This window comes from Alligator sinensis, unplaced genomic scaffold (assembly GCF_000455745.1).
Source record: "Alligator sinensis unplaced genomic scaffold, ASM45574v1 scaffold123_2, whole genome shotgun sequence".
NCBI classification, from domain to species: Eukaryota; Metazoa; Chordata; order Crocodylia; family Alligatoridae; genus Alligator; species Alligator sinensis.
The window spans coordinates 1,317,378-1,337,293 of NW_005841917.1; the positions used below are offsets into that span (position 1 = coordinate 1,317,378).

At 39.5% G+C, this 19,916-nt stretch overlaps 1 protein-coding gene across 1 annotated transcript in view; it reads left to right on the forward strand.

Moving 5' to 3' along the window:
• The first annotated feature begins 4,691 nt into the window (after nt 1-4,691).
• Nucleotides 4,692-19,916, forward strand: part of AHR (aryl hydrocarbon receptor) — a 94,252-nt gene continuing 79,027 nt past the window's right edge. The window contains 1 exon segment of the mRNA XM_025198227.1: nt 4,692-4,796. Within this exon segment, the coding sequence (XP_025054012.1) occupies nt 4,794-4,796 (3 nt within the window). The 5' untranslated portion in view covers nt 4,692-4,793.

Here is a 19,916-nt window from a genome sequence, read left to right on the forward strand (position 1 = left end):
TAAGAATTTCAGGGAATGACTAGTTTGAAAGTATGATGGTGCCTGTAGTGGGCTATCAACTTTATTTAATTAAAAAACAAAATTTCTTATTTTATTGAAATACTTATTTTCAAATCACCTATACCTTTTACATGTCCATTTTCATATAGTTAACACGTGGTTGCTAATTATTTGAAAGGATAACTTAATTGATTTCATTTGTAATCTACAGTGACGTCCCTACATATGATATAGGCACATCACATTCACTGTAGGCTGCAGATTTACTAAATAAGTTTAAAAATAATTATCTTGCCTGTTATATAAAAGTGGGCTATGAAAACATGCAGCACTTTGCAGCCCATATATAGCCCATCAATAGGTGACAGATGCCTATTCTTCCCTAGGATCCCTGAAACCCTCTTTCTCTTTTTAGGGAATAAAAAAGATCCCTAACATTTCTAATCAATTTTCTCGTGACATGTTTAACAGTATAATTTTCCATGTCTTTCTTGCTCTTGTTGCATGTTCTTTTTTCTTTCTGCTTTCACTTCACGTCGTCTTTTTCTTGTAAGAGATCACAAAGTCCCTTTTTCCCTTGTGATCTTTTCACTGTTTCTTTACTCCTTCCAACCTTAATAAATATACCAACTTTATTTACAACTGTTTCAAATTTATTTTATTTTTTTTAAATCTGCTAGTGGGTATTGAATTTTTCTTTGGTCTTTTGGTATAAATTAAGGATGAAGACCCATGCTTTTAAAAATTGTATATATCTAAATATATTTTGGGTCAATACACGCGAGTATGGAACCTACTCTGTAGTATGCCTGGGAAAAGTGTTCAAATTGTGTGTCAGGTTGGTAACTGAACTTAATCTTATTTTATCTCTCCATGACCACACTTGCTTGTCTTGAGCTATAGATTGCCGTTTAATTCGGAGAGATTAATTTTAAATGACCTCTGAGTAACTGATTTATTAGAGAATTCAGATCTCTGATAATTGATTTTAAAGGTTGGAGAAACAGAATTGGAAGGGGATTTGTTTCCTCCTGAAGTATTTTTGGTTTTTCACTCAAAGTATACACACTTAGGATTAATCTGGACAAAGCATTTATTTTCACTTGAGAGTAAATTGCTACAATGCATTTACTGCTGAAGTCTCCATAACTCATGCACATTTTAGTCAGCCATTTAAATTTGTATATGGGAAATGGCACACACGGTGCCCCTCTGTTCTCCTCACTGATTTCCTGATGGCTGTTCTAGGCTTTTATTCCTCCTAACAGATTCAGCGTACATCCTGGTTTTTACTGTGTGGAAGGGGATAGTTAAGGAAAATAAATGTTTAGATGGGGGAAAGACAAAGAAATGATGAGTTTATTAGTTTCTCGGCTATCCAGAACCTCAGTATTATCGCATCTCATACTCAGTATTTCCAATGTCATTGTGCATTAGCTAAAGTAAAGAAAAAAAGAAACAACAAAAAGACTTCAAAGTAACCAGACTCATAAACGTCCCATCCCCAACAATTGGAACTGGTCCAGCTCCATTAACAAACTCTGTCATCCACTAAATCAGTTGTATTATACCTCCTGTAATTTCTAGTTAGCTTGTCAACTTGCCTGTGGATGTTACATGTTTAAATGGAAAATGGGGGTGGAGATAAGTTGTGGCATTGGCTTTTTATTCCCTTGGCTCTTTGTGACTTAGTAACAAAGGGATCAGATACTGCAAGCTATTGCATGAGAAGATGCACTTTCTGAAGATGGATACAGCTGACTAAAATGTGCAACTGTATGAATGGATGGCTCACTCTTGCTGCCCAAAGTTATTAATATAAATTTAGTAGTAGTTTTCTAATCCAGTTCTTACTGGCAGTTGTATACACAAATAAGTCAGTTGCAGGGACATGTCATATTATTAGTTGGGATGGTTGTGGGAAAGGTGGGTTATCTTCGGCTGGGGTGAGCTGCAGGTAACCTAAAGTTGAACTGCCTATTTGGCTCGTGATTGCACTTAGAAAGCCAAGACTCAAAATAGAGGCCTTGGTTCTCGTGTTGCTCAAAGCCACATAATCAGTTTACCTCAAATTGTATTTGACAAGGCACCCACCACACACAGTGCTCTTTTCATTTTGGATTTTTTCAAAGTCAGAATTTTCACAACTGTTCATTCCCTTTTCTGTATCCTCCCCCCGCCGCCCTTTTCCCCACAAATCTATTCCTGGACCAATCTCCAAACAGTGGGAAAACTGACCCTTTATTTCTGGAACAAGCTCAGTATTAGTGGGGATTAATATAAGTACCATATTAGTTGTTGTCCTGGAGGTTTTGTGTGTATCTGTAAACATGCTATATTATAGTCTCTCTTAAATAGCAAATGCAGGGAATGCGATGGGACATCTCTTTAATGGTAACAGCAGTACACTTTTTTTAATATTGAAAGTGGACAGCTAACAAAAATTAAACTTAAGTACTTGCCAGTTAGAAAATAGTGTTACTGGAGAAGCACCTGCCCTTTAAAAATAGATTTAAAAGGATTAGACCTTAAGTAAAATTGTCAACACAATCTTTCAGCCAAAATAAAAAGGGGGAACTCAATTGAAGCGGAGAAATATGAGGCTAACAACGTATGACATTATGCATGTATGATACGATGTCAATTCTATCCGTTATTTATTTGACTGGAAATCATGAAACTGTCTTGCAGTTCAGATCATATCTGCATTTCATCACTGCTGAAAATACTACAGGAGCTTTTAAATTGCTAGCTAGTGCAAAATATTAAGTTGATTGAAGTCAGTACTTTGAATTAAGTGCTCCCAGGACTATTTAGACTAAATAAAGCCTTTAGGTACAGACAGGCATGTCATGTCTTGCAAAACCAATATGCATAATAAAATAGGATAAATCATAGCAGACTGACAACTTTATAAACTTACATAAAAGTGAACGATAATATAGAAGCAGTAACCCATAGCCTCTCCACTTAAACTGTGATTTCCTAATTGCATGCATGTTGGAATACAATACAAAGCTAATCTGTTAACAAAGTATTTGCTTATAATGATTGAATGTAATTTCAGGTAACATAGATGAGTGAGGGACACAACCCAGTTCTTTAACTTTAATATGTATAAAAGATTGTGAAAATTTGAGGGCATGGCAAAGGAAATTTATAGTGGGTGTAAATGGAAACTAGAAGCAAGATTACATAAACCCTATTATATAATTCATATTGGAGCACTGTTACTTTAACTGTATTTGAACAGTATATTTTGGCAATTTGTTGTGTCACACATGCTATAAATTTTGGGATTATCTGAAAGTTGAAGGGCAGTTTTGTGCTTGTAGCAGGGAATACTCACTATGCTTTTGGCTCTGAGAGGATGTTGCTTGGTGCCTGCATGCATCTCCCCCACTAAAATCTAATTAAAAGTATCTAAAGCAGTGGCTTCCTCAGGAACTCCCAGTATGTTTCAGTGTGTTGTCCTAGATTAGAAGGGATCTGGGGCAGGGGCTTGTCTGATGATAACAATGTTTTCAGCAAAGAAGTTCACAGATTATTTTCAGTTGACAAATAAATTAACTGTACAGTAAACTGAACATGTATCAAGTGGTCTTCAGGATCAATACAAAGAATTGATTTTCATCGCATCATATTTATTAAATTTTTATTTTTTGATGACCAGTCTTTTCTTTTTAAAATAAAGCAATTGTAAAATGAAATGTGATTTTAGTACATACTGGTCTAAATTTATAATCTTTTAACACATTTCAATAAAGAGCCTGCAACCCTGGGGCTCTATTAAAAATAAAACCCCTTAGAGTTATGCAGACTTTTCTGTGTGATGAAAGGGGTAGGGGAATATCTAACTTTATAAATATGCCACAGTTGATATGAAGGGCTTGATCTAGTGAGGAAGCCAGAGTCTGTGTCACTGGCATGCTTTGGGCCTTGGTCCCCGTTTATTGGATGCATCATCATGTAACTCAAGAGTAAATTTCATTTAACATCCTAATGCAGCTGGTTGACACGCATCACGAGCAGAAAGAATTATCAATTAAAGAAACAATCTGTCCTTCACCATTTTAATGCATTTAATAGGAATAGGAAAATATTGAGCTGTATAATTGTTTAAATAAATGTGCTTAAACATGGGTGCATAGTTATAGTATAGAATCTTCTAGGGAGCGAAAACACATACCAAATCTAGAATAAAGACTGTATTTAATTATAAAATTATATGTTGTAAAGGTTAATTAACCAATGGGAATTCTTTTTTTAAAGAAAGCAAAGTAACTGAAATACAGTTGGAAAAGTTGATTAAAGTTGTTTTAAATTGACTTATTGTTGATTTTGGCTGCCATGACTTAAATAAAACTATGCTGCTGATTGTTGCTGAGCTAAGTTTATTTGAACTCAGTCTCAGCTGTTACTTTTCACTGAAGAATGTACAAGTCATTCTGGGAAAGGAGATACATGTTTTAAGTTTAAAAAATGACTTGTACAGGTAGTTATCAATTTAAATGGAAAAAATTTGCTGCCTGTCTATGAAAGAAATAGCTATGATATAATATTTTGTGGGATAAAAGTTTGTATTAATACAGTTTCCCTTTTTCACAGAGTAAAGCCATCTCCAGTTGAAGGAGTCAAGTCCAATCCATCCAAGAGACACAGAGACCGGTTGAATGCAGAGTTAGATCGCTTGGCTAGCCTTCTGCCTTTCCCACAAGATGTTATCGCCAAGCTGGATAAACTGTCTGTGCTTAGGCTTAGCGTCAGTTACCTGAGAGCCAAAAGTTTCTTTGATGGTAAGAGCTTAGAATTTAATTTTTCTTGGACTGCTTATAAAATTCTCTTGGTACTGTATGTCAGTTTCAGCTGTTTAAGTACTTAAAAATGTTGAATTTATTTATAGTTTTATGAAATGTCGTCTTTGGTGATGTACAGTATAAGTTTATAAAATCAGTTTTCCAGTTTCTTGAAAACCAGATTCATCTACTTGTATTTCATTTAATTTACCTTCCTTTAAAAAGTTTGCACTTGAAAGTAATATTACTTTCAAATGACTTTTCCAGATCTTTTCCTTAAGCTTTCAAAGCCTTGGTGATATAAGATTTTTTTTAAAGAAAGATCTTAATAAAATTATTGCTATACTTGCAACCCTTTTTCCTATGAATTTTCCATAAGTTGGAAGTTTTCCTTTGCGATGCAGCGAAGATAATTTTGTTCTGAGTACTTATTGTTACTTTCTCTTCCCATAACTTGCTTTGCCTTTGAAACCAGTGGAGGAAGTGAAAATAATTAAGACAGATCCTCTCCTGTCCTGTGTTCAAGCTCGATTTTCACATGAGAGTGGGAGGTATTCAAAACCAGTTTTGGTTCCCTCATTCTGTGGGCTGCCTGGCATTGCCCCCATCTCTAGTACACACAGCATCCCATAGGGCACATCTACACATATGCTTTACTTCAGTTGACAAATTAGCTCTACAGTTAAGCATCACCATCTACATCTGTGCCAGTATTAAGGTGCAATAGATTAGTTTAATGTGCACTAAGATAGCGCTGTTCCCCTAGAGTTACTTACTGTGCCAAAGCACATGTTTAGATGGTGGCCAGGGCTGGCTAGGGCATGAGGTTATAAAGGTGCAGGGCTGCCTGCTGCCCAGCCCTGCACTTCAACACCTTCATTCCCCAACCAGCCCCTCTGTAACCCAAAAATGACCTGCAGCCCAGGCCTGACCTCCCCCCGCCCCCAAACCCTCCTGCCAGCCTGGGGGTGCTCTGCCCTGGCTCAAACTGCTGCAGTCCCAGGCACAGCATGTGCACCCTAGACCACAGCAGTTTGAGCATCTACACATGCTATTTAGGTACACAAACTGTGGTGGAGTTTATCACTGCACTTTAATGGTACATGTAGTGTGCGGGCCCTCTCCCGATCCCACCTGGGTCACCATGTGCGAGTTCTCTCCCGATCCCATCCTCGTCGCCATGTGCAAGCCGGGGGCGAGCTGGGCCCATCTTTGCGCACGTGGGCTGTGGCCAGCAGCCCGGGCACGCGGGGTCGGAGAGGACCGGTGGCGAGCTAGAATTAGTCATGGACGCGTAATGGTTGATTTAAAGATTGTTTACTTACACCAAAGATGGTCGTGGTGTAGGCTGGACAGTTTCCAGGTTCAGCTCCGCTTAAATCCTCGTTAGAGGACTACGACAATTCGTTCTTTGCCCCGGAGTTATTGAAGCTCCACGGGTTCGGTAGTTTCTCGTACAGGAAGGGATACGTCTAGGAATTTATCGGCGACGGGGAGAGGCTAGAGGCTGTTTGTTCTTTTCCCCGGAGTTGTTGAAGCTCTGCAGGTTCGGTTATCAGGCCTCTACTGCCTTTTAAGAAAAGCGTTGGGTCCGTAAGGATCCGCAGCGCTTAGGGATCTTCACACTCTCCCTCTCGAACTCCAATTGCTCTCTCTCCAACTTGGGCGGAAACCACCCAAGCTCTTTATACGGCTAGCAAGCCAATTGCTAGCCACCACGTGTGCATGTATTAGAATCGGCCAATAATGTGGCACGAATCTTCATACAAATGGCGGGAACTCCTTTGCACCGTGTATTTCCTGGATGCAAAAGAAATGCACCATGCAAAGAAAGCTACAAATTTGGTGGGAATACTCCGTTGCACTGGGGTTCTCCTCTGCAGCAGAAAACTCCACCGTGCAAAGAAGCCACAATTTAGCGGGAAAATAATTTAGCAGTGCCGAAGCGCGCACAAACAAAAAATCACAACTTTGGGTTGTGACATGTAGATGTCCCCACAGAGTGTAAATTTAGTCGAGCAGCTTATTTCCTTACATCATCTGAGAATTGATGCTCTTTGTATCTCCCCTAGAGAAGCTGTCTAGGATTCAATGGTTGGTTTAATGCCAGCTGAGAGCTGCTATAGCAGTGCAAGAATATTTGAATAAAATCGGTCTTTTTTGTTGGTATCAGTTGTTATGATGTGGCAGTTGAATTTCTGTCTATAGATGCAATTTAAGTTCATCAGCTAGACAAATAGATGAACTTCAGCTAATGGTGAAGCCAACTGTAAAGTTGGAAGTACTTCTTACATAGCCGTATGATGTTACAATCTTCTGGCCTTATCCGCTACTGGTGTAATGTTTTGGCCTGATAATACAATTACTTATCATCTAGGATAATTAGGTTTCAAATTCTAGCTAAGAGAGTTTCATAATTGTTTTTTCCCCTGTAGGTCTCCAGTGCAGACCTAGCATTTATATTGCATATAATTATTAATTAACCCTAGTACATTTTCTGTCCTTTTTTGATTTTTTTTTTCTGCCTTGTCGAGTAAATGGTCTATGTAATGTCTGCTTTTGGGATTGTTAAAGATAGTTGAAAATATAAACCTGGTCACAGTAGATCTGGTTGAAGATTTTCCAACAGAAACTATGCTTATTGTCATGAAATCAACATGTTTTAGAGAAATGTATAGGTTTCCTCAAAATGTTAATGGAAAACTATCTAGAAGTTCCATTTTAATAAGAGCAAAACATTTTCTTTTTTGCATATATATCAAAGCAAGGTGTTTTAGCCTTATCAAGAAAAAATATTTCGGAATATTTCGTTTTCCCAAATATTTAGAGACTTCAGCTGCTTGTTCCTGGGATGAAATTTAGAAATTTCCTAATTTTTCTATGAGATAAAAATCAGAAATAAATCAGAATCAGACTTTCTTTTTTTTCAGTTCTTGCTCAACAAAATAACTTTCATCTTTCAAAGTCTGTGAATAGTGACTGACATTCCTGTCCAAGTTGTGCGCGAGTCTGTGCTTTTACGAATCCTTTTAAGGATCAGATCTTGATTCAGGTTCATGCTTTACAAAAGTATGCCAAAAGCCCCAAATATCCCACCCCAAACTTGTCTTACGTTGCTTGCATCTTGGTAAATCTAGATGTGGAAACAGTTTCCATTCATTCAGAGAAGTTATGAATTTTATCTTGTCCTTTTAGCATCAGAGAAGTATGTGTACTCTTCAGGGTACAAATAATTTTCAATGGGTCCAGATTTGTAGCAAGATAATACAGTATAAAACTGAAAATGCAGTCTTTTAGGATGAAAGCCATGGAATTTGCACAGCTGTATGCAACTAATGTACCGTATTGGACATCAATAGTTGTGATATGTGAGGTGTTTTTAATTTTGTTGTATAGTAATAAGTTATTTTGCAGAATATTGGTATATCAGTCTGTAGGAAACACAAAGTGTTCATTTTCTAGTAAAAAGCATTATGTGCATATACTACAAGAGTATTATGGTAATATCCGTTAAGCTGTATGTAGAAATGGTTAGGAATACAAAGAGAAACAGCCTGTATTAGACTGGTGCTCATCTATCTTGAGTAGAATTGTCAATGTAAGGTTTTTTTAAAAGTTTTTCTTTAAAAACACTTTCACTATTTGTTTCCTAACTTTAATAAGATACTTTAAGTATACCAAGTGGGTTAGTAATTGAAAATCTGTCTCATTGTGTTAATGTGTACAACAAATTGTTATCGCTAAAAGCAAAGGGCCACAAATAAACGTAAATGTCTAAGATTTCAACAGATTCAATATTAGGAGTGGCAGTAATCTTAATCTCATCACTATTTTTAGTAGACCTATCAGATAGTTAACTAACAAAATTCCAACCTAAAACTGTTCACCAAAAGAAAATCACTAATGTGGCTACAGTTCGGATGCATGATTCTACCCCCCCCCCCACCCAATTGCAAAGTGTATTTTAAAACGGAGGTGCCCTCTACAGTATATTATGTATAGCAGGCCTTTCAGAGAAACATAGTTTATCATATTTTGTGCTGTGAGCTCAGCTATCCTATACATAGAATAAACCTGATGGTCAAAATGCTCACCTTTTAGCATTTACTTCAACTTCAGTGCATAGCCTGAACCACCAGCCTGAAGTAAAGGGAAACGCTAAATGAATAACAGGATGCAAACGGGGGGGTGTGTGGATTCCTGCGGAAAGTAAAATATAAACGTGTAATCATATGATCTTGTTTGAAAGGAAACCCAAGTTTTTGCTGTAACAATAGATATTTTTTCAAAGAAAGCACTTACATTTTTCCAAGTTTAAATAATCCAGAATGGATGTCTGTTTTCTGAAGACGGAAGTCTGTGAAAGAAAAAACTACTTTTGTAAAACACATGAGTAGAAATCACATGTTTGGAGTTTTTTAGTAGGGTTTTTTTTGTTTTTTGTTTTGTTTTTTTTCATTTAACTAGCCATCTTTCAATCATAGCTCTGAAAGAGGAAAGTGGAAAAAAAATGTCATGGGTTTCTCAGTCATTAAGATGATAATAGTGTTTCCATGTCTAAGATTGCACATGTTCTTAGATTTAAACAACTAAGGAATTATAGAGATTTCATTTTTATTAGAAAACTAGTAGGTAAGGTGAACTCAATTTCTGCTGCATTGTAGTATTAGAAAGCACACCTTTTTCAGTGATTATGACCTTATTTTGTCTATACGAGGATTTTTTTGGTTTGGGAGGGCTGGGTTGACAAACCAAAGTGGTTGTTCTGACATCTTGTTTGGGTCTTTAAGCTGTACTACAGTTGAGTTGTTCTAATTTTGGGTCACTGCAACTTCAGATATGCCATTTTATTGACACAGCATTCACAGCTATGTAGAACTATGGAAAAATGTGTGCTCATTGTCTTGGTTTTTATAAGATCAACTGATAACCATTTACTTGACTTGTAAAAAAGGTCTATTAATATATTAACAAGTTTTCTCATATTTACAGGGTGGAAGTTAGACTGAAGGGCAAAGTATAGTTAAATAGAATTACTATTATGGCATGCTAGTATATTTGTCTTATTTTGGGGAGCAATCTAACTTGCATTTGCCTTGTTAAATTTTGTATTTAAAATTCCAAAGGGTAAGAAAAAGGATTCATGGAAGCTCAGATAAAGTAGCTGTTCTTCATGTTTATCTGGTTAGCATAATGAGCCTAATCAATCTGAAGTATCAAAAGCTGAAATCCAAGCATAGTCTCCAGGTTTGGTAATATAAATTATTACAAATGATGTTAAAACTAAAAGTTTTTCTTAGAAATCTACTTGTCTGTGATAAATAAAATGATATATGAAGTCATAAGCCGTACTTAATATCAAAGTGGGGAAATTATACAATTTAAAATGCTCAACACAATGCCCCTGAACTACTCATGGTACTGTAATTTTGTTATATCAAAAGGTCTTAGGAACAGTGTTTAGCATTTTGCTTATTAATATGACTCTCTCTCCATTTTTATTAATTCCTGTGGTTTTGAGAATGCAATCCTTCTTCTCTTCCTTAGTGTACAGTATCTGGAGTTGCAGAAGAAAATTTCTGTTCAAAATTGGTTTCTTATGGTCTATGAAAGTGAGTTTTAGCAAGTCCAGCAACAAATAATTTAATGTACAGTTTTTTCTATTAAAGTTGCATTGCTTAGGTTTGCTTTGAAATATAATTAACACATGTTATTTGACCTTAATTGCCTCGTGCATCTTGTCAACATGCTCATCGTGGCAAATTTATTTTGTTTCAGTTTACTACCTCTACTGCAAATCATGCTGGTGGTCCCCAATCAGCTTCCCACTGTGCTGTACACCATAAAATCATAATAGAGGCAGTCTCTATTATAGAGGATTAAAAATGGGGGAAACACAACAGGGGAAGGGGAGGAAAGCAGGGAATCCAGTGATCCCAGCAGAGCAGCTGATTAACTGGTATATATAACCTTTTTCGAGGTGCTAGACTTTATAAAGGGGTGGTTCAAGTGATGTCCAAGAACACTTCCAGGGGTCCCTTTGAATGTTTAAGAATGGCTTAAGTCTCCCATAGAGCCTTTATGCACATTTTCTTAGAATTTGAGTTTAGAAGAGTTAATTAGATCATCTATTCTACCTGTATATATAGCCATTACATTTTACTGTCATGGTTTTACTTGTTTGTGTAGCAGGTCTTCCAGAGACCTCAGGCTTGATTTGACAACTTGGAGCTAGATAATCCATCCTTTTCCATGGTAAATTTTACACAGTGGTTAAATACCCTCACTGGTTTTAAAAAATACCAGGCCTTATTTTTTAAGTTCTGAATTTGTCTGGTTTCAGGTTCTAATCAGTAGTTTTTGTTCTGCCGTTCTCTACAGTATTAGAGCTCTTTTTATAGCTGCAGTAATAGTTTCTCCCTGTGGAATTACTTTTAATTACTTTTACACTGTAATCAAGTCATCTGTAATCTTCTTTATGAATGAGCCATTTGCCTGTTATTGAAAGCCACTTTCTCCAGTCCTCCTTTGTGAGGTGATTGATCCAGTAGGCGTTCAGAGCATGGTTACCAGATCAGACTCCAGAAAAAATGCAGTGGTGTCTGCTACTTTCTTTTAAAATCCCAGGCAGAAGAGGAGGGGCAGCAGGTTGAAGTGGTGAGTGTTTGTGCAAGTGCTCTGCCTACTTAGTTACTTATAAAAGAGAATCATCTTCATCTCCTCTTAATATCTGGAGGAGTGAACCCTACTCAGTTTTTAAGAGAAGGTTTAAGGCCTTAACTTCAGGATAAGGAGAGGGTTCAGGATTGTGAATTTTGAGTCAAGGGAGGCAGCTAATTTTGCCCCTCCCTGGAGCATAATATTCACTTCTGTCTGGCTAGGTTAAATGGTTCCTTGCTTAGCATATTCTTTTGTGAATTGCACTCTGAAGTGCCTTATCTCTTCCCATGCATTGTATAGGAAACCAGCTTGCCCTACTACTGTCTGTGTATTCTGCAGCAGGAGCTAGGAACCTAAATTTACTTACTGTGATTATTTTGTGGATCTGAGACCCTGACTTCTAAATAGTTTTCAAGTCACTAGTTACAATCTTCCTATTCTGTAGCCTTGCATTGCATTTCTTATTCCTAGATTTATAATTGAATTTGGCTGTTTTAAATTGCATTGTCTAAATAGACCCAGCCTAAAAAACAATCCAGATTATTGTGTGCGTCTGTCCTGTCCTCCACAAATCCTTGTCATTAGTCAGTTTTATCAGCAATTTTTATATTTAGTGCAAAATTGGGTATTTGCCTCCCTCAAACTGCTGATTAGAGCTGATTGGCATGGTTCAGGAGCCCCTGGTATGGGTCAGATCTTGGCCCAGAGGGTGTAAAGGAACACACTTTGTAGACCAAGTTAAGGCCGTACATCTGAAAGTATGGAAACTTGTACTTGGAGCAGTTTCAGAAGGGCAGCAGCTGTTACATTCTGGTTGTTATATGTGAACAGGTTAGGAATGACACAAATGTAGCAAAACTGCTCCAGCTTCAACACTGCTTCATCAAGTGTTACCAGTGGAGTCGTTTTGATGTATTTGTATCATTTCTGGTTTGTCCACCCATAATGATTAGAACCTAACAGCTGCTGCCAATTTTAAAAGTTTCCCTTTTTGAAACGGTGCCAAATATGCATGTGTCCATACCCTGAGGTGCTTCTTGGTATTGCAAACCCTTTGTCAATCTAATTCTGTTCATTTCAGTTTAGTGCTCCTGAAAGGTTCCAAGTTAACAGCGGTCTGTTCACAGAATGCCCCTGTTACATTTTATAGCATGTGTGGGGATTACATAATGCATTGGCAATGTCAGGGAGGCATGAAAGGGCCCATGGCCCCCCCCCCCCCCCCCCAAGAGTTCTGTGCTGACAGTGGGGTGCAGGGAAAAGGGCTGCAGCCTGGCCAGAGCCTGGCAGTGGGGGGGGTGGGGGGCAGCAGCAGCATGATTTCTGCACCAGCAGCAGGGCATAGAGCTTCAATGCAGCTGGACCCAATGCGCAGCAGTGGTGGTGGCAGTGCAGAGTTGTGCCCCCCCCCCCAACTGTCAGCACTTACGCATCACCTATGATATAATGCAAGCATTTGTTTTGTTATGTTGTCTCCTAGACTGTGATCTTGCAGATATTTATGCACATAAATATTCTTATTGGGTGTCATGGGATGAATCATGCTTGCAAGATCAGAACCTAAGGATGAGTGTTGTCCAAGAAAAACTGAATACTAAAATGATCGGGATTGACATCTTGAGCGTAAGCATCAGCCCAAGAAACAGAATGGGTAGAAAGATCAAACTGCCTTATAGAACAGAGCATGATGTATTGCAAATCTATAATGTTATAGTACCCAACAGTCGCATTCCAGTTGGGCTCCATTGTGCTTGGCATTGTAGATACTGTAGTTGACAATAGTTCTTCCTCAAAGATGCTTTCAACCTAAAAGTTTAAGGAGATGTAAAGATTGTTGGTGAAATCCTGGCCTTACTGAAGTTGAATGGCAAACTCTCATTGATTTTTAAGCTAGAATTTTATTCCTCAGATTTGTTCCTTGTTCGATTATAGTTTTAAAAATAAGTGAAATTTAAAATGATAAAAGGACTTAGAATTATTTGAGTTTTTCCTTATAAATACATGATATGCAGTTAAGACTGCAAAAGCTTCTTAATGCTTTGTGTTCCTTTTATGACTCAGCATTTTCCCCTTACATGTGCTGGTTGATACCAGAAATGTCCTAGATTTTCCTGTTTGACTTCATCTGTTCTGACTTTATCTGTACTTTGATAAGGAAATGACATACTTGTATGGTTGAGCTCTGTAGATGTTTACAATTCTAGCCATTTATAACATAATCTATTTTCCCTATATAAACAACAACTTCAGTTCTTAAAACAGTTCCTACTCTGAGCATACTTTTATGGAACAGTTAGTGATTGCTTTGTGAACAAGTCTAAAGTTTAGAGCAGCCTCAGTCAAATATTTTTATTAAGCTTTGAAGCTAAGGTACAGTTGTAATCAATGTAGAATAAGTTTTCAACAACTTTACCAGATCAATTTATATTGATAATACTTTTTAAAAAATTAAAAAACATTATGCTACTTTCTAGAGCTGTACTACGAACAGTTATACTTTAGTTCATAACATGCTTAATTTATCAGCAAACACAAAAAGGCTCCAGTTATCCAGAACTTTTAAGAAGAGGGAAATTGATTCAAGTGTTGTCTTCAGCAGTCTCTACACTAGTGGTTCACTCTAAATGTTTCAGACTCAAAGCACCCCTCAGTAGACTCAAGGCACCCCTTAGAAACTGCCTGCTGTTAGTTTTCACTCATTTTTTGACTACAGAAAAATAATAGAGGAATTTTTCTGTTACAAGGAACTTGGACCACAACAGGTCATTAATGCTATGAATTCCTATTTTAAAAGACTACCCTATTTGAAATCTACATTTAAACTTGCATTGATTAACCTTGTGCTGATCTTATGCTGAGATGATAAAATGAAGTTTTCCATCTCAGTGCCATGATGGACTAGATGTCAAAATAGTGAAAACAATTTCATGTGACATTCCATTGAAAATAAATCATAGTTATTAGAGGCACTTAAATGAAATGTAGCAGTTTTCCTTTTCTTTTCTTTTCTCAGACAGAAGTGTTATGTGAAATTGCTTTAGGAAGTTGCAGATTAATTTGGCTTGCTAACTATGAACTTTAAAGTGATATGCAAATGAGAACATTTTAATCACCTTCGGTAATACCTGCTGAATGCTACTTCTGAACAAGTTAAGAAGGGCGTTCAATATAATACTTGAAATCTGATCTGTGGGGATGGGGAAATGGGAAACAGTTGGTATGTGCCCTTTTACTACTTTACGTCAGTGAGGGCTTTTAATAAGCTTGTAAATACACCCCCATACTTGACCCCAGTGGACCAATTTGAACTAGTTATATAATTAGAAACATTTGAGATGAAGCATATACTCCTCTAGTTCAATATCCCATCTCCAATATTGGCAAGCACCAGATGTCTTGGAAGAAGATGCAACAAACTATTCAATCCTTCTTTGAGCTGTTCTAAATTCTTAACCTTAATGACATCCTGTGGCAGCAATGAGTTCTAGTTATAGATAAAGCAAAAATGTATTTTATTTTTCAGTTTTGATTTTTGCCACATCTTAATTTCATTGAGTGTATTACTCCTCTTGTGTTCTGAGATAAAAGCCATGTCAATACTGCTTCTCTGTGGACTCTGAACTCCGGGACTGCTGCCAAGAAACAAGCAAATAGGAAGACGAGATGGCCAAAGGGATTCTGAGAATTAGGGCTGTGCAAAGCATTGGTCGCTGATTCGATTTGGAGGAGATTCGGCCTGATTTAGCAGCTGAATCTCCGAATCAAATAAGGAGACCCATTAATCTGTCTGAATCAAATCGGAAGCCTCTGATTTAATTCGGATAGATTCAACAATTTGGCCATATAAAGCTGTGTCTATTTTTTTCTATGTACTTCAAGGTACAGGGTGTGGCTTGTGAATGCTGAGATGGTGGGGCGGATGGAGCGTCCCATGGGAGCGCAGGGAGGTCCCCCGTGTGCTCAGCAGCAGACCCAGAAGTGGACCAGAAGTACTTCGGTCCACTTCTGAGTCCTCTGTGGAGTATGCAGGGGATCCCTCCCACCCCTGGGCTGCCTACTGGGTCTGGGGGGACACCCGGGGTCCCCCCATGGCTGATCAACATTGGCAAGCACGGTCCACTTCCGGGTCCACCGCTGAGCATGTGGGAGCGCTCTGCTGAGATGCTCCGTCCACACCACCATCTCAGTGTTCACAGGTCTCCTGGTACTGCAAAATACATAGAAAAACCACAAATCTGTGTCTATGGCTGATTCTGATTTGGAGAATCAGTGACTTGAATCTTCAGATTCAGCCGAATTGCATTGGATCAGTGATCCGAATCAGCGAATCAAATTGCTGTCCCCCGAATTGGGCCAAATCCAAATCAGATACTGCCCGCTTCAGACACCCCTACTGAGAATGTACCTGGGCACTGCTCTTAGTTTTTCTGCCATGCAGGAGCCCAAGAGGACTTGCTTCAGAGTCTGAGCCACCTAATTGTCAGACCTGGTTGTAGGTACAGTAGGAGCAAGCAGGAAGACTCTTCCTGCAAGAATAGAAGCTTTCCACTTCTGTCATATTGTTTATTATTCTTTACTTATTATGACCTTGTTTATTTATCTGTGAGAGGCAATCAATCCTTATTTTTTTTTTTTCAGTTTCTTGCTTATGCGAGTTTACTCATGTCCTAATCAATCTCTTTGCCCTTCTCTGAACCACTTTTAGTTCCGTGATATCCTATTTTGAGAAAAGGTGAACAGTACTACACACAGAAATCCACATGACATGCAAACATTGATATGACAAGATGGTAGAACACATGCAAATTTATGCACAGACCTCTAAAACAGTTAACTGGGATTTCAAAAATAAATTAAGCTAATCTCTTTTCTTAGTCTGGTTAATAGGGTACAACCTAAAGGTCATAGGATTTTTATTTTTTGTCATGTAGTTCATCTTTAAAAGTGCTGGTACTTACTTTTCCTGTTTGCGTATCTTAATCATAATATTTATGCATTTAGACAGAAATACCTGTTGTGAAAAGAAGTAAGCAGGTTGCACATATTGAGCAGAACAGCAATACTTTGGGACGATTCACCATCACTAACTATTTAGGTGCTGATTTGTTGCTGATACTTTTAAGAGCCCCATGAGTGGAAATCCCTACAGGGCTGCATTGAATATTATGTCTCTGAAGTCTTACTACATGCCTTCCCATTAGCTAGCTCCAGCTTATCTCTGGGCTTAACCAGCCAACTGTGGGCTTTCATTGGAATTTTTGTAACGGCATGCTTTCCACAACTGCAAATGTATGGGGCAAGATGTAACTAAGTATGTGCACTGTTAACCATGCTAAATTATCTAATGACTTGACGAAAGAAAGTTTTAAGGCAGAGATGGGCAATTTATTTAGACTGGAAGGCCACATAGGGAGTTTTGGTGAGCTATTGCAAGCTGGAGCACCTCCTCCCCCCTCCCCTCCCTCCCAGCCAGCAATAGCTCACCAAAACTCCCTAAATGGTAGATTACTAGACCAGTTTGGGGATATCAGACAGAGTGAGCAGGCGGGGGCGTTGTGGAGAATGGTCCAGGACTCCCGTGGGCAGGGCATGCTAAGCTGAGCAGATGGGTAGGGACTGCAGGCTGGCAAAGAGCAGCATCTGGGAGCAGGACAGGTGGGTGAGGCTGAGGCTAGGGTCACGGGGCAGTGATAGCTTGGGGCCAGGGCGGAGCCACAGTCTACTCCCCACATGGCCCCACGCTATCACCACCCCATGATCCTGATTTTACTTGCCTGTCCCACTTCCAGACATCACTCCCTACCTGCCCACAACCCCATCCCATCCACCCAGCTAAGCATACCCTGCTCATGGGGGTCCCAGGCTAATCTCTACGGAGACCCTGTCTGCCTGCCCACTCTCTGTCCAGCTCCCCAGGTTGTGGGTGCAAGGCAGATGGGCCGATCTGCCCATGCAGCAGGGCTGGGGTATGGTGGCAGTAGTGATACTGGCAACAGCAGCTGGAAGGAGCATCTGCCACCAGTGCTGCCAGGAAGCTGTGTCCAGCCACCATGCTGCCCTAGTTCTGCTCTGCAGCTGAGGGCAGTAGGACAAGGCTGCATGTGCCATAGCCTAGGGCCCTTGGCTGCTTCCCACCCCTGGGCTGGGTGGTGCCAAGGTACCTGCCATGGGCTGGATAAAATCCTGTGGTGGGTTGGATCCAGCCTGCAGGCCATGTTTTGCCCACCCCTGGTTAAAGTGAAGTATAAGGGTAAACTGAGGAAGAACTAGAATATTTCTTTGTCTCCTAATCCTGTAGGCTGCCTTGGCACTTCATTGTGAGCTATATGTGAAATGACATCTTAACTTTATTTGGGTGGTGTATGTTTTTCCCTCAATCTAGGCAGTATATGTTTCTAATAGAAATTGTTTGGTTATTAAGTTATTCTTGCTATAATAAAAGGGGTATAAAGGTCACCTCCCACCCAAAGGATTTTCTTTGTCGCCATGGCAAAAAAACACCACATAATTTTAAAAGACCAATTAAATTGTCCTGCTTCATTTTAGGACATCAAAGACAATTGCCATTTTCCTTTCTACAGATGAAAGCATATAGAAATCCATCAGCCAAAAATTCTGGGAAGTTTCCTTAAAGTAACAGAGAGACAAGCCAAAGTTAACCATTGTTTCCATATTCAAGGGATGTATTATTCTATAGAAAAAATGATGATGAAGTTGAGATATCAAGTCATTTCATGTGCCATACTTAGCTTTGAGCTGAAAAGGCAGCTTATTGAAAACATTTGATGTTTTTTAGAAAAGCAATAAAATAGTATTAACTGTAAAGGGAATTTGAAAAACACTGGATATCTAGGCCTTCTAATAAAAGTTGAATGTTGGATATGCACGACATATGCATATGTGGTGAGTGAGATTTTTTGGAGGATTTGTCAAGAGATTTAATCATTTGTGAATGTGAACAAATTGGCACGTGTTTAACAATTTCATAGATTCATAGATGTCAGGGTCAGAAGGGACCTCAATACATCGTCGAGTCCGACCCCCTGCATAGGCAGGAATGAGTGCTGGGTTCAGATGACCGCAGCCAGATGACCATCTAACCTCCTCTTGAAGACCCCCAGGGTAGGGGAGAGCACCACCTCCCTTGGGAGACCATTCTAGATCTTGATTTTGGCCACTCTAACTGTGTAGAAGTTCCTCCTAGTGTCCAGTCTAAATCTGTTCTCTGCTAGCTTATGGGCATTATTTCTTGTAACCCCCAGGGGAGCCTTGGTAAGTAGAGCCTTGCCAATTCCCTTCTGTGCCCCCATAATGAATTTATAGGCAGCCACAAGGTCGCCTCTTAACCTTCTCTTGCAGAGGCTGAAGAGGTCAAGGTGCCCTAGTCTCTCCTCGTAGGGCTTGGCCTGCAAGCCCTTAACCATACAAGCGGCCCTTCTCTGGACCCTCTCCAGGTTATCCACATCCCTCTTGAAGTGTGGCGCACAAAACTGCACACAGTAGTCCAACTGCAGTCTGACCAGCGCCCGATAGAGGGGCAGTATCACCTCCTTGGCTCTATTTGTCATGCACCTGCTGATGCATGCTAAAGTGCAGTTAGCTTTTCTGATGACTTCACACTGCCGACTCATGTTCATCTTGGAGTCCACTAGGACTCCAAGATCCCTTTCTGCTTCCGTGCTACCAAGCAGGTAATTTCCTAGGCGGTAGGTGTGCTGGACATTTTTCCTCCCTAGGTGCAGCACTTTGCATTTCTCCTTGTTGAATTGTTTTCTATTGTTTTCTGCCCATTTGTCCAACCTGTCCAGGTCTGCCTGTAGTTGTTCCCTGCCCTCCGGTGTGTCAGCTTCTCCCCAGTTTTGTATCATCCGCAAACTTGGACAGAGTACACTTCACTCCCTCGTCCAAGTCACCGATGACGACACTGTGCATCCTTCCAGGTCAATACAGACCCATCCACCACCACTCTCTGGGTTCGACCCTCTAGCCAATTTGCCACTGGACTGTGTAATCATCCAAGTCACAGCCTCTTAACTTGTTCACTAGTTTGGGATAGGATACAGTATCGAAGGCCTGCCTGAAGTCTAAGTAGACTATGTCAACCCCTACTCCTGCGTCAATGTGTTTTGTAACCTGGTCGTAAAAAGAGACTAGATTAGTCAGGCATGATCTATCTGCTATGAACCCGTGCTGGTTTCCCCTCAGCATAATTTTTCCTGCTGGACTCTTGCATATATGAGCCTTAATAATCTTTTCAAAGACTTTGCCAAGGATGGAGGTGAGACTGACTGGCCTATAGTTGCCTAGATCCTCCTTCCTCCCATTCTTGAAAATAGGGACCACATTGGCTCTTCTCCAGTCCTCTGGGACCTGGCCCATGCGCCACGAGCGTTCAAATATTCTTGCCAGTGGCTGTGCAATGACATCAGCCAGTGCCTTCAGTACCCTCGGATGGAGCTC